Source organism: Populus euphratica, unplaced genomic scaffold (genome assembly GCF_000495115.2).
Source record: "Populus euphratica unplaced genomic scaffold, PopEup_1.0 scaffold93.1, whole genome shotgun sequence".
In the NCBI taxonomy this organism is placed as follows: Eukaryota; Viridiplantae; Streptophyta; class Magnoliopsida; order Malpighiales; family Salicaceae; genus Populus; species Populus euphratica.
Genome location: NW_011499873.1, coordinates 891,037 through 906,809, shown reverse-complemented (window position 1 = coordinate 906,809; position 15,773 = coordinate 891,037). Strand labels below are relative to the sequence as shown.

The 15,773-nt window shown below is 28.9% G+C and overlaps 1 protein-coding gene across 1 annotated transcript in view; it reads left to right on the top strand.

Annotated features, from left to right (window-relative positions):
* The first annotated feature begins 14,901 nt into the window (after positions 1-14,901).
* The window catches only part of LOC105127787 (two-component response regulator ARR17-like), a 2,853-nt gene continuing 1,981 nt past the window's right edge, over positions 14,902-15,773 (top strand). Inside the window, exons 1-2 of the mRNA XM_011029208.1 lie at positions 14,902-15,421; positions 15,615-15,727. Of these exons, the coding sequence (XP_011027510.1) occupies positions 15,208-15,421; positions 15,615-15,727 (327 nt within the window). The 5' untranslated portion in view covers positions 14,902-15,207. The remainder of the gene's footprint in view (positions 15,422-15,614; positions 15,728-15,773) is intronic.

Here is a 15,773-nt window from a genome sequence, read left to right as displayed (position 1 = left end):
TGGATCGCCGTGAGCAATTTCTTGTTATGTGTTCACATGCAGAAAATTAAAAAAACTAAAATAGAAGAAATTAAGAGAGCCCTCAGCTAATTAATTAATTAGCTTAGCATGTGTTAAAAAAAAGGTTTTGTATTATCGAAAATTCAATGATGGGACACGATAAGGAGGAAGCACTGCCTGGCCGCGATCCTATTTATTTGGAAAATCTTCTTCAAGCGACATGTTGCAGGATAGCGTTAAGCAGGAGCATAAAAAGAAACAAAAACTAATCTGTAGAAATAAAGATTTCACAACTAAGAAACTTCAGAATTAATTATTAAGAATACAGATTCTGAATCATGAAATTATTTTTTCTTTGTAAAGAATACCAAACTAGTAGAACGCAATCAAGATAGGGTGGAGAGAACCTAAAATTGTCCACCAAGACAACTTTGCGTTTATGAGATGTTAATCTTCTATCATATATTTTAATTTGAAGAGTGTCGATAAGATGTAGAAAAAAAATCCAGATAAGGTACAAGAAAACAAATCTACACATATTCTGATGTAAGTTGAAGATGTCCTTTCTTGTAATAAATGTTTCGTGTCTTAATATTCCAATTTCCCAATTAATTTTATTCTCGGCATGTAAGATTTATCAATTTAATTTTAGTAGAGTCATCCAAGATTAGATGGCACATGCAGATTAATTAAAGCCATGTATTGTTATAGTTGATCACTCTACCATAGATATCATAATTTTTCAAAGCATGTTTATAACGATCGAGAAAAGATTGCATAAAAATCCAGTTAGAAGAGGGTGCTTTCCTTTATTGGAAGAATATATATATATCAAAGATTTATTCACATCAAAACTCTTTTTAGATAGTATGGGAGCTACACGTTTAACCCTAAAGAAATATATGGTAATCAACCGAATATTATTCTAAATTTATATTTTGAATATCACCACCATAAATATGTTGTAATTAGTTTGATAGCCATCACTTCAGACAAATCAACCGAACCAATTTCAATACCAGCATCATAGATCATTGTTCACCAAGACAACTTTATGTTTATTGTTAGTATTATACTGGATAAAACCAATCACTCATATGACCTCAAATCATGTACATGTATATTAAGAGAAATTATTTAAGATATAAACAAACGAAGAGTTTGCTTTAGATTTATCCTATATGGAAATAATACCTTTATAATATAATTAAGTTTTTTAAATCTCTAAAAAAATAAAAAGAGAAAACAAGAGAAAAAAATATGTTTGTATTTCTTTTTTTTTCCTGTGTAGTACCTGGTTTTATTAGACTTAAAAATATTTTAATAAAATATTATATTTTTTAATATTATGATTGTTAATGAAATTAAATGACCATTAAAAAAAATTATGTTTCAAATTAAACTAAATAGATGATATTCAATTTTATCCTAGCAGTCACAAATATCAAAATTAATTATAAAATAAAAAAAAATTCAAGAATAAATCAATCCCAACAATCACAAGTGTCAAGTGCTATATTTTGATATTATAAATATTCATAGAATAGCATTAGGGAGCTCACTAGAAAAACTCATCTACCACGGTTTTCATTGAATTTACTACATAATAAAAACTCATATTTATAAACACTTAGGATAAATATCTTTCCCTTCTTTATTCATTTTAAAACTACACCAACAATATGTATGGGCTCTCGTAACAAAGTTTGATACCTCACTTGAGAAGCGAGAAACATAGCACCTGGAGATCCCAATCTTGAAACATGGATTAGAAACCACAAAGTAAAAGGTTGGTTTATTGACTCAATAAGTCTGTTGCTGTTTATGATTTATTCATTTCCCCATAACCAAGGAAATATAGGAGATTGTATTATAAACCTTCTATGATGGATCAAGATAATGCTTTTATTTTTTTAAATAGGATCAGAGGTCTTACAATACTATGCAAAATATGGTATACCATTATCAATATATTATAATGAACTTGTTGCTATTTTTCAAGAAATTAATCATAGAGCTATCTCCCAGAATAAAACAATTGAAGGGGTGGTCTAGTTGCATTCCACAATGGTTAGGCTTTGAATTCATATTTTTCTAAATATATTTAACTATAAAGTTGATTAGGTATGTAAAGAATTCTTATGAAAAACCCAAAACTTGATTTGAAGAGTACACATGCATGTGTTAGGAGAGAATACCAATAGAAATAAATAAGGGAAGGTTCTGGTGTAATCTTAGAAAGCTCGACTATATTGGTTGATCAAACTAGCAATGACCACTATTGGGCTCTATATAAAGTTGTAATAATCAACCAACTAGCAAGTTTAGCATACTGAAATGTTCTCTTTATGGTGAAACTTGTCATTCAAAACAACAGTATTATGAACTAATTGGCAATCCCAAATGAAAGGACTTCATGAAAAAACCTTAAAAAAAGACTGTAGGAAAAATTATGGTAACTTTTATAGAGGAAGACCAATCACCAACTATAACAAATATTGCTTACTCAAAAGTTATTAGTAAGACTTATATATTCTCTTTAACTTCCAAGAATAAACTTGGACTATTGATATAGTTGTCTTTAATTACACGATCAAGGACTTCATTGAATTAAAATCTTTTTCCTATCTCTATACTTTATTATTTTTATAACTAATGTTGGCACATCTCCTATTATTAGAGAGGGATATGTCATCTTATCCAATGCTCTCACTTTAAATATGGTCCTTATTGTTCTATCCTTTTAATACAATATATTATTTGTTAGCTAAATTACCTCTACTCTTTCTTGCATTGTAACCTTTTATTTTTTTTATGTTTTTCAAGAAATTTTGACTCAAAATATTTTTGGTTATATTATAATATGGGGTTAAACTTTACTACTTAGAGTTGATATGAAATAAAAAAAACTAAAATTTTATCATAAAAATCAAGCTAATAGCATAGATATAGCTCGAGCAACTATATCATTATGGTACCGCATACTAGGATATCTTTTTTTTTGTTATTTTAGAAAGATAAAATCATATATATATTTTAATTACGATTGATTTAGATTTCTATTGTGATACTTATGAATTGGCTAAAAGCCATTGTATTATATATTTACCAAGTCTGAATTAGAGTTAGTACCTTTTAAAGTTATTCATTTTGATCCTTAGGATCCTATAAAAATTCTTTTTATTTCTAAGCCATGTTACTTTATTACATTTATTGGTGAATATATAAGAATGATTTGGGTGTCGTTTTTATGTTTTTCAAAACATTTTAACTTGAAAGATTCTTGGTTATAATGTTAGATGAGGGGAAACTCTATTACCTGGAGTTGACATAAAATAAAGGGCCAAAATTCAATAAAAAAAAATGAAGTTAGTAGCATGAACATGGCTCGAGCAACTATATCATTATGACATCATATACTAAGATATCTTTCTTTTAGTTATCTTAGAAAGATAAAACCATATATTTTTTCCAATTACGATTTATTAAGATTTTCATTGTGACACTTATGAATAGGCTAAGAGCCATTATATTTTATATTTATCAAATCTGAATAAAAGTTAGATACCTTTTGAGGTTATTCACTTCGATGCTCAGGATCCTATAAAAATCCTTTTTAATTTCTAAAGTCTGTTACTTTATTTCATTTATTGATGAATATATAAGAATGATTTGGGTGTCATTTCTTAACAAAAAAAAAAAGAGGGTATATACATACTATTTTAAAATTTTTATAATATGGTTAACATTTGGTACTAAAAACATATTCGTATTCTACAATCCGATAATGATATATCTATACTATTTCAGTAAGTTTTTCAGTAATCTTAGAATTCTTTATCAAACCTCATATACCTATACTCCGTAAGAAAATGAATTGGTCAAAAGGAAAAGTATATAATTATTGATAGTGATTCATATCTTTCTCTTTAGTGTAAGCATAACTTGATTTTATTATGGAGAGGTTATGAAATTTATTGTTTATCTCATTAATTGAACAACTTTTTGAGTGATAAACTTTTAAACCTCCTAGCAAAAAAACACATTGCTCACTTCTAATTACTCACTTTTCAAATCTTGAACCACAGTTTTTGGTTGTATTATATATGTTCACATCCCAGAAAGTTCATGAAGAAAACTTGATCCTTGTGTAAAATGATGTGTCTATCTTGGCTATTCTGAGTTTAAAAAATGATATAGGTGATATAACACTTAAACTTGAAAACTAAATGAGATTTTGGATGCCTCTTTTCATGAATCAAAAGCTTGTTGCGCATGAGGGGTTTATAGATCTTCTCTTCATGAAACGAGCTATAATGAAATTAATGTATTATAAATAGGTACATGAAAAGATTGCTATAGAGAGTTTAAAAAATAAATGAATAATTTGATAAATTTAGTCAATAAGAGTATATAACATTCCTCAAGTTGGGAGTGAGTTACTGGTATAACCAAAAAATACCTTAAGTATGCCTTTAAATTTGCCTATATATATACCATTAACTGAAGAATCAATCTAGAATATTTTACCTCAAGTAATTTTAAATCTCATTATTGATGATTCTAATAAAATATATGTTCATGAAGAAAATATAACTCTCAAGCATTCACAAAGATCAAATAAAGAGGTTACAAAGAAATAATATGAAGTTGATCTAAAAGTCAAAGTCAAGTGCCTAATTAGCAACTATGTGTCCTTTCATAAATTGTTTAAATCATGTGTATTACTATTAATTAATTATCTACTATATTTATTCCTTTTGATTTTCAAGATGCATTAACCAATCCTACGTGGACAAAGGTAATAAGTAAAGAGATAAAGGTCTTGCAGAAGAATGCTAGTTGGGAAGTTATCTATTTACCTGAAATAGAGAGGAAATTAGGTGTAGATAGGTTTTTATAGTGAAACTTAAAGAAAATGACAATATTGATAGGTATAAAGTAAGGTTAGTTGTAAAAGGATATAAATAAATGTTTTGTTTGTTATATCAAATGACTTTTGCAATGGCAGCCAAGATTAATACAACATGTATTCTTATATTTATAGCAACAAATCGAGATTGACTTTACAATAATTTGATATAAAAAATACATTTCTTAATGAAGATTTATAGGAGGAAATTTAAATTAAATTTCCTCCTAGAGTTAAACTTAATTCTTTGTATTGAAGCAAAGTTTATATTGTATGTGTTGATTCTCATTTATAGTGAAGTCCTTTGATTATAAGCAAAGTAATTTAGACTATTTTTTGTTTATAAAAAAAGGTAACAACCTTAAAGCATTACAAGAGTATTTGGCTACTAAATTTAAAATGAAGGATCTTAAACAACTTAATTATTTTTTAGGAATTTAGGTTGTTAGTTCGAGACACGAGATTTTCATTTCAAAATAGAAATATATTTTAGATCTTTTAATTAAAAAAAATGATAGCTTGCAAACTAATAGAAACACCTATAAAGATGAATCACAAGTTTGGACTTTCTTTAGATAAGGCTCTAATATATAAAGGTTATTACCAATAGTTAATTGAGAGAATAATTTATTTGTCTCACAAAAGACCAAATATAGCCTATATAGTAATTATGGTAATACAATTCACACATGCACCAAGTGAAGAATATATGAATGAAGTATATCGAATTTTAAAGATCCATAAGAGTGCTTAAAAAAAAAAAAGGATTGTTGTTATAAAAAGATGATATTTCCAACATTAAAAGGACATGGATTCTATTTGGACAAGGGATCAAATTGATAAAAGATTCATATCTAGATATTTTACATTTATGAAAGGCAATTGTATCATCTAAAAAAGCAGGAAGCAAAAAGGTGTGACAAGATCAAGTGTAACAGTTGCATCTTAAGATATAGATCATGAGACATATGAATAATTATGAATTAGAAGTGTGCTAAAAAATCTAGGATTTGGATATGAAAATCAATGAGTCTTCATTATGATAATAAAGCATCTATCGAGATTGTATAGAATCTTGTACAACATGATTACACCACACATATTAAGGTTGATCATCATGTCATAAAAAAGAATCTTGATCCCAAGATTATACAATTTATGTCTATTCATTTTGAAAGTCAGCTAGTTGATATACTCATGAAAGCAATTTCAAAAAAGGAAGTCAGCTAGTTGATATACTCATGAAAGCTATATTCATGAAAGCAATTTCAAAAAAGATATTTCATGGTATAATCGATAAATTAGACTTGATATATATTTATTCTCCAACTTAAGAGGAAGGGTTTGCATAAACTCTTTTTTTCCTTCCAGTAATATGTTGGATTGATTTTGTAATTACTCTTGAAAATCTTGTTAGTTGATCAATCCATGGTTTGCAAAAACTTTATTTTCTACTAGTAATCTTTTGAATTGATTTTGTAATTACTTTTAGAAATCTAATTAGTTGACCAATCTTGTATTTAAATGTTTGAAAATTTAGCTTACCTTAAAGTAGAGTGTTTGCCTTAACTGGAAGATATAAGTGTATTTATGTATTGTCTCGTGACTTAGAAAAGAGATATGTTGTAGATATTTATTCACGACAACACTTTGTTTAATAGAGTGTGAGATATAATGACCCATAAACACAGATGAATAAGCAAATATATGCCCTTTAAACCCTGAAGCATACTGTTCTAGCAACTCCAACACAAGATGATGATTAGGACTCTAAAAATTGATTGCGAAGGGACCGTGCATGTCCTGCCATGAAACTGATGGCCTGTGATGGACTGAAAAGACTTCATTGATGTATTATATTAGTAATGTTGGTTTGTGTAATTGTACCGAGTTTTTTGAATGTTTTTAATTTTTTTAATTTTAAATTATTATTTTTCAACGTTTTTTTTATAATTTTAATATGTTTATATAAAAAATTATTATCTAAATATATTTATATGAAAAAATCATTTTAAAAAATAACACCCACCACCATCCAAATCACGTTCACAAAAAAACAATTTTGTACAAGAAAAAGATACTGATGAGATAGGGAGGTGGCCCTATGATCGAATAACATGTGAGCTCTAATGCATGCAGCACAAAAAAAGCAAAGAACTAAATCCCAGCCAAACCAGTAGTTTTTATTCACGTTGTCTAGCATTGTTTGGAGGGATTTGTAGGAGCTAGCACGTGAAATGTTAACAAGTTGAATCTCGCATCATAACTCAGAGGGCATGTTTCGCAACAAACACCGACAGTAGCAGCTCCGAACAATAAAAAATGTTTGGATGAAGTTTCTTGTTTGGTGAAAAAGCGAGAGGCCCCAATCCAATTGAATCCCGCTGCGTCTACTTGGATGAGATTTAACTAGGATTTGTCCCTGGAACACTGCTGAATTTGTCACTGTCATGAAAAAGTCTAAAGTTCAGTCGATAATCAATCTCCATTGAATAATGAATGTCTTCAATGTGAAGTCAATCAATTCTTTTAATTGACGAAGAAAGCAAGGGGTGCGCGGGCCACCCCTTAGGAAATTTCTGCCATACCAGTAGAAAGGCATCGAATTCCATAGCGACGACGCTCACAATTGGAGTGGGGCCGGAGGCTAGATCTAATGAAATCTCTCGTTTGATTTTTGGAGACCCGATTAAGGTAAGATCAGTCAAGAAGATCCTGAATTTAGAGAGAGGGAAAGGCCCCATTTTGCTTGTCAAGTCAAAGTAACCAAAAACTGTAGCCCTTTTCTCGCAGTGGATCTGTGCAAAATCTAGGAAAAAAGAAGAAAATAACCACCAAACACGCTTTGCTTTTGGACCAGAGAGAAAGATAAATGGGATTTGATGAGATGATTTCTTCAGTTGCACGAGTCTGTACATGTAATTACCCGTGTACTCACGATGCCAATATGTTCTGGGACATTGTTGTTGCTTTTTACGACTGGCGTGGCCAAAATCCTCTTCAAACTTTTTTCACTCGCTAGGATTTGCAGGCTGTCAGTCAACCACATCCTTCCTCTACTGCCCTGTATTATCTTAAAATAATGTCATTAGGCAAGAACACCCACAGTCTTACTTCCAGGTTTTCGTCGCCCTTGGGTTATTATTGTCAATTGCCTAGCGTCCACTGTCTTGGCTTTGACACCTCTATTCTCCTAACCTGTTTGTAGCTTGATCCCTTGCATTTTCTTTTTCAATTTATTTTGTGTTTTTAAGAGATAGAAAAGGGAAAAAAGAAATAGATAATATGAGAGAATTAATGAGAAAATAAAATGTTTGAACAGAGAGATGTTGGGTTAAACAAGGTCAAAATTGGTCAAGGGATTAATCGATTGTTGTTAAACTAGAAAGACTATCTAACTCATTTTTAAAAACTAGAGGGTCTGGTTTATAATTTACTCAAAAGTTCTTTATTTTTTAGAGAGTTCTGCCAGTTTATTGGTTAATATTGGGAGATGGTTTTTATTGAGAGTTTAATATTGTAATGTAAATTAAAATAATTTTTTAGAAGTTATAAAATTAACATATATAAAAACATTAAAAATAATTAAATCAAACTGACAGCCCCCGCTTTTCAACGGCGATTGTAGAGTCGCCAAAACAGTTGTAGAGGGCGACGTGCCCGGAAGGAAGTGGCAATGCATCGCTCGTGCTTTCCCTTTCTGAGAAAAAAGATACACATGTAAAGCAGCCACGGCCAGGCTTCCCTAGCCGAGGCCTCCCATTTTGTGCAACTTGTCCCAATTTTTCTTGCCCCTTTTTTGAATTTATTTAATATTTTTTACTTTTTATTTATTTATTTATCAGTCTTCCGAAATTATCCTGTCGCTGTAACACTCAGAATATTCCTTTTTATATTTTAAATTATGTGCATCCTTATAATTATCTGTGATTTTTAAATATTTGTGATATTAAAAATTAAAAGGTGATACAACACAAAAATTTATTTAATAAAGAAGATCGCGCTTAGAATATTATGACAATAAGTTTTTTCTTCATAAATGAAACTTTTTTCTAGAATTAAGAAGCTTGAATTTTATCTGAAGATTATTATAAAAAAAAAAAAAACAAATGTTGAAGTGATTATAGGATTGAAAGAGGCGTGATTAAAGTTTGGAGTATTTTTCTTGACTCTATCAAATCAAATATATCTTTTTCATAAAAAAATTAAATTGAAAATTATTTTATTTAGAAAAAAAATCAATTTCTCAACTACCAACAAAAAAAATTATTTTATTACTCTTGAGCAAGTATTTGGTCTTGGAAACTGGAGTTTTTTTATCATTAAAATGAGATTATAACCATTTCTTAATTCAATATTTTTTTATTTGATAGAATGATAATTTATATTAATAGTTTATAGCAGAGGATATTTTATTGTTTTTTATATTAATAGTTTCAACTAAATTAAAAATATTTTAAAAAGAAAATCGGTGGCATTGCTCGTAGTGGGCAAAGTAACTGAGAAATTAAAAAAAAAAAACAGACATGCATTTAATTAAAAAAACAAAGCAATATATCAAATTAAAAGAATCTATTAGAAAATTAAAAAGAAAATTGCTTGATTGAGTTTTAGATTTGATAAAACAAAATAAACTGAATAATTTTTTTTTGAAAAAAACCCACCGAGTCCATTATTTCAATACCTTTTAAAAAACTCTAATTAAAAGACTCGAGAACTTTTTAATTAGGAGAATAAACCGAATCATTTCGTTCGAATTGCTTTTTTATTTTAAAAAAATCAACTTGTCGAAATTTGTTTTATCCAAACTTACTGAGCGTACGTGGCCTGACGTGATCTGACGATTCCAGGTTCCCCACCAAGCTCCACTGTACTCTGTTTTAACATATACAGAGTGGGCGACGCGTGGCAGACATTAATAGGGCCCCACAGACTCAAGTATTGAAAAACCGAGTAATTAAAAACTTTCTACTTTGGACACCCTCGACGGGGACAGATTCGAAATTTGGGGAAGATTTAGAGCAGAGGGAACTGGGACCCGCAAAAGATTATATTTGGTAGGGCCCACCAAAGATTTTCATATTTTTTGCACTTTGTGGGCCCATTTATGTGGGCCCTTTTTTTTGTTTCATGTCCCCATCACTATTATTACAAGGAATTGATTGATTCTGTGCTCTTTGGCTAAGATTGATAGACATTCCATGCATATTGTGGTCCCAGTTTTATCCTCTCAACTTTCTAATAATTATGTTGGCTTTGCGTTTGCAAGAATCCATTTCTATTTGAAATTTGAGTAGAAATTTCTTTGTTTTCCTCTTTTAATTGATGTTTCCTCGAGAATCAACTGGTTGTTAGCTGCCTCCTCTTTTTCTTTTTTTTGTACTTCTTTTCTATGGCTGAATTATTATAAAATACAATCTCTCTAATTTTATTTTATTTTTGTTTGAATTTAATGGCCATGTTTTTGAAACAATGGCCATTTTTCTCTCTCTCAATGATGGTGATTAAGATGTATTTCATTTCATCACTTATAGTGCATCACTAGGCATATGTCTGCACCTTGTCGCAAGTTTGTATTTTTTTTTTTGTAAAAAATAATATTCAATTATGTTTTTTTAAAAAAAATTGATTTAGATTTAATTAGATAATAAAAAAAATAGATAATAATAGCAAACAAATAATTTTTTTCTAAAAACAATAGATGAAGCATTGAAAAAAAAAACACGGAGGCACAAAATTGGATAGAGAATGGAAAAAAAAGAAGGTATAGGTTAATTTGTGATAAATAATCTAGTTAATAAAGGATAAGTTAACCCATGGTAACCTGAAAAATTTATGGCTAAAATCATAAGATCGAGATAACTCCATGAAAAAAAAAACTATGTGGCTAATTCTTAATAAAAAAAAAATAATATTGAACAATAAAATAAAATAAATAAAATAAAAATTAAAATGTTAACGTGATTCAACTTATCAAACTCATGACTCGGGTTATTAAATCGGAACCATCATACATTAAAAAATGGTGAAGTATAGCCCTTGACAAATTAAATGTTGAATAATGAAACATAGAGAAAGTTAACAACATAAAATGATTTAAAATAAAATAAAAATAATAACTAAAAGAATAAGGAGCAATAAATGACTTAGATAGATTAAATCTATTTATATATAATTCAATACGCATGTTTTTTGATTTCACTAAGAACTAAGGATACATCTTATAAAATGTTTTCAGGCTTCACCATTGGAAGAACACACCGTAACTCAATCTACCATATCATGTGAATGATGCTATGTCATGTGCTCAATAAGTTTTTATTGCATGAATAACTATTATAGTCTATATGTGCTAAGAGTCCTTCCCTTATCAATTTTGTGTCTATAACGAGCATACCTATATATTCTGCACTCAGTCAACTCTGTATTTTCAAGGTAATACAACATATAGAAACTTGGATACATGTCAATTTTCTAGTATCATAGGTCGAAGAGTTTCATCGTAGATTTAACAATAAAAACTCTTTTTCAGCCTATTCTATTTAGGTAAAATGTTTTTCGTCTATTTAACAATTTTATCATCATCAGTTTCACTCAAACCATGATTCATTTCATCACTTTATGTTCTTCATCTACAATTAGACATTGACTAGTATAACCTTAATTCATTTCATCGCTTTCACTGCCAAATTCTTATAAAAGGTTATTATTGTTATTTATAACTTCACGCATATTACTAGAACTAGAATTTGACCCAATCACCTTTTCTATCATGGTCTCGTAAGGACCATGTGGTTCTTCGTATACAAACCAACACATGTATCTCTTCATGATCTCATTTTGTAAAAGATGCATTATTACAACATATAGACTGAGAAACATTTTATTTTTATACCTCTTACATGAACATTTAATACCATCTTCACTAGTATTTCTCAGATTAGACAGTGCATAAATAATAAAATCTCGAATCCTGTTACAACAATCCATCATGTGTAACCCTTCGGGAAAATCTTGATACATCCATGAACAATCATCCATTATGTATGTTAAACCTATATAAAATATTGATGACTATAGGTTTTAATTAATTATATAAACTAAATAAATAACAGAATATTGGTTTAACTCGAACATATTCAAACTATTTAAATAGTACAACTAATTCATTATCAATTATCTACATAAATTTAAATTTCTAAACATTTATCAAAATTTTGAACTCAATAATATAATTGTTAAAATATAAAACAGGCCCATTAAATAAGTAATTATTGATTTCATCACAAAACATACAAAACATACAGGTCTTAAATTCAAATTAAATTTCATTAATTTATAAATAAACATAATTTTGACAAAATCTCAAACAAGCATTAACATATGCAAATCATACATGCATACAACACATTTCAATGGGGGAAAAACATAAAATAAGTAAACACCCAAAATAAATACATATACTGTAAAAATATGCTATAATAATTAACATTTTAAAATTGAGCTTAAATAATTTTTTTTAGATATTTTTACTTACTTAAGTGGGGAATCCTAAATAAAATTTGAACCGGAACAAGGATATTGATAAGCCAAGTGTTAGGGTAATCAAATTTACAGTGAGAGGTTTATTTATAACAAAATAAGGGGTGTGTTGTTTGTTACAAAGAAAAATGAATGAAGAAAAAGAAATGGGGGGTAGAAAGATTGTTTGTCAAGTTATAAATTAAATATTATTAATGAATTTACTGATACATTTAAATTCATTGGTAATTTTGTCTGTAAAAATAACATATCATCGTGTTTCTAGGTTTTTTTTTTATTTTTACCTTTTCTCATTGTAATTCTCTCGATATATAATAAGAGGATATTTTCATTAGTTCTTATTGATAAATATTGCGAGAGTATATTTAACTGAAAAAATTTACTGTAATCTATTGACATAAATATTATGTTAGAATGTTTGTTTTTATTTATTAATTTTTTGATAGTATTTACATTATAAAAAATACAAAATTTGATCTATAATAAATTAAATAATGAATAAAAAAACATAGCATTAAAATATAAAATTAAAAAAATAATAAGAAAAAGATCTCAAAAAAGCCTAAAAGAACACTAAAAAAGTCGCAGGCCTGATACATGGGCCAGAGATAAGAGTACAAGTTTGAGTCTGTATTTTTTTTCACTTTTAATACTAACATTTTATAAAAAAAAAAACTATATAAAGTCTCAATATCATAATATTGATATTACATGCAAGTAAAAATGTGCTTGTTTTTGTGCACCTTCCGTTTTTTAGGCTATTTAAATCAAATAAATTATGGTTTAAAGTAATTTTTTAAAATTTAATTTTTTCAAACCTTAATCATAAAAATTAAAAAAAAAACCCTTGAAAACATGAAATGATTAATCGAATGATTAAAAAGATATATCAATACGGTTATATAAACACAGTTAAACTGGTTTCACGTCTTTTAGCTGTATTTGTAATTTCTACTTAGCATGTCAATATCTTAGATTTTTTTCTTGGAATAGTTCTGAATAATATTTTATGCTTAGTCAATGCTAACATCGGCGGAGGATTGGATGCCTGACGATTGTTCCACACACCTTAACAATGATGAGTTATGGCGTCACGGATACAGTTACATGATATGGCTCTCGTCTCCCATTGTTCACCATGGTTTTTTCCTTTTTTGTTTTTTTGTTCTTTTTGCTTGCATTTCTCAATTAGTCAAATAGTATTTTCTTTAGAAGAAATTATAGCTAGACACTGTTACATGTCTCATTAGAGTCTATCTTTTTCCGCTGCGTGGGTGAAATAAATATTTTCTTTAGTGTATTTTTACTGATTTTGACTTTTGCTTTTTACCCGTGGCTATTTTTACTGATACCAAGTTGTCATCATGTTTGCCACCAATTGTATTTTTTAGTATAATTATAGTTATTTTTTAAAAAATTATTTTTAACATTAGCATATTAAAATAATTAAATAATTAAAAAATTTTAAAACACAAAAATAAACAGATTAAAATTAATATCTTTCTTATTAGTATTATTTTTTTCCTCTAAAATTAAAAAATATTACAACAACAATATATGTATATACCCGCGCGCGCATATAGCATTCTGGGGTGAGAGACCGCGTCACTGTTTGACCTGTCCTTAGTCATATGCTTGATTTCTATAAATTAAAATTTATTGTAAGGAAAAACTGCGAAGAGAAATCAGAAAGATTTGAAGGTTGGAATAATACGTTAATAAGAAGATGGTAAAGTCAGATGCATAAGAAGGAGACAAAAGATTAATTTAAAATAATATTTTTTAAAAATATATTAAAATAATATTTTTTATTTTTAAAAAATAAATCAAATTAATATAAAAATATATAAAAATAATTTTTTTTTTAAAAAAATACTTTTCAACCACACACAACGAATGGTAAAGGCACATGCAAATAATGTTGATTGGTTGGAACAGAACACCTCCATCAATCAAATTATCCAATCAAGAGCAGCATGCAAAGCAAGATTAATTTTCAATCAATTACAAGAAAAAGACAAAAAAATTATGATTTTTTGAAATGGTTTTACTAATTATTTTTTAAAATATTTCTTATTTAAAAATATATTAAAATAATATATTTTTTATTTTTTAAAATTTATTTTTAACATTAGTACATTAAAATGACATGAAAATATAAAAAAAAAATTAAAAATTTAATTTTTATAAAAATATTCTTAAAATAAAAAAAAAAAATTCTCCTGGTAGTTAGTTAAACCGCATTTTTCATACAATCCAACTAAAATCAAACCTCCTTTTACACTTTAGCGTGGCCAACTGGGAACAAATTAAGATCTTGTGGATTTTCTTTAGCATTCAAACAAAATCCAAAGCAAGAAAAAAAGGAAGAGAGAGAGAGATGAGTGGTTGTACCAGCATTGTTTAGAGAAAGAATCCAGAGAGAGATAATTGCAGAAAATCACAGACATTAAAACACCAAAAAAAAAAACTATGACATCTGTCCGTTATATATTCCTTCCCCTGCAAAAACATACACACTTGCTCCCTTACCTACTCAAGAAAACCTACGGCACACAAACTCCTCACTTTCACCGCCAACTCCTCGACCTCGCATATCTCTCTCCCTCAATCTCTCTCTCTCTGCACAGCTACTAGCTATATAGAAAGGGCTCATACACGTATATGATGATGATGCGAAGACTAGCCCCCAACAACTGAAAACTAGAACAGTATATAGGCAGTGGTCCAATATTCTTTCATTTTGACCATAAATGGAGATAATGGAATCAGGTGCTGTTGATACACAACATCAGGAAGAAGAGAAACGTCAGCAACAAAAGGAAGAAGAAGGAGAAGAGAAACATAAGCAACAAAGGGATCACGAGGGGGAAGAAGAAGAGAAACATTTTCATGTCCTGGCAGTGGATGATAGTTTTATTGACAGGAAGCTTTTAGAAAGGCTGCTTAAAGTATCTTCATACCAAGGTATCATGGAATTAATAAACCTTCTCTCCCACGCTTCCAGGCGAGAGACTGAGCGAGCTTGTTGCATAATTTATAGTACCATTGATATACGTTTTTGTGCTTTTAACCCAACTTCTAATTGAACAAGTGGTCTATCAGTTTCATCTTGAAGATATTGTGGATCTATGTTCATGTTGTTTTGTACCCGTTGCAGTGACATTTGTGGACTCTGGGGATAAGGCTTTGGAATATTTAGGTCTCCTTGATAGCATAGACAATGTCAATGCAACCTCTTCTTCGTCGTCGTCCCAACCACCACAACAAGAGGTGAGGTTGTCTTAGTTATTCAAGCTCCTCCCCACCCTGATCTCCC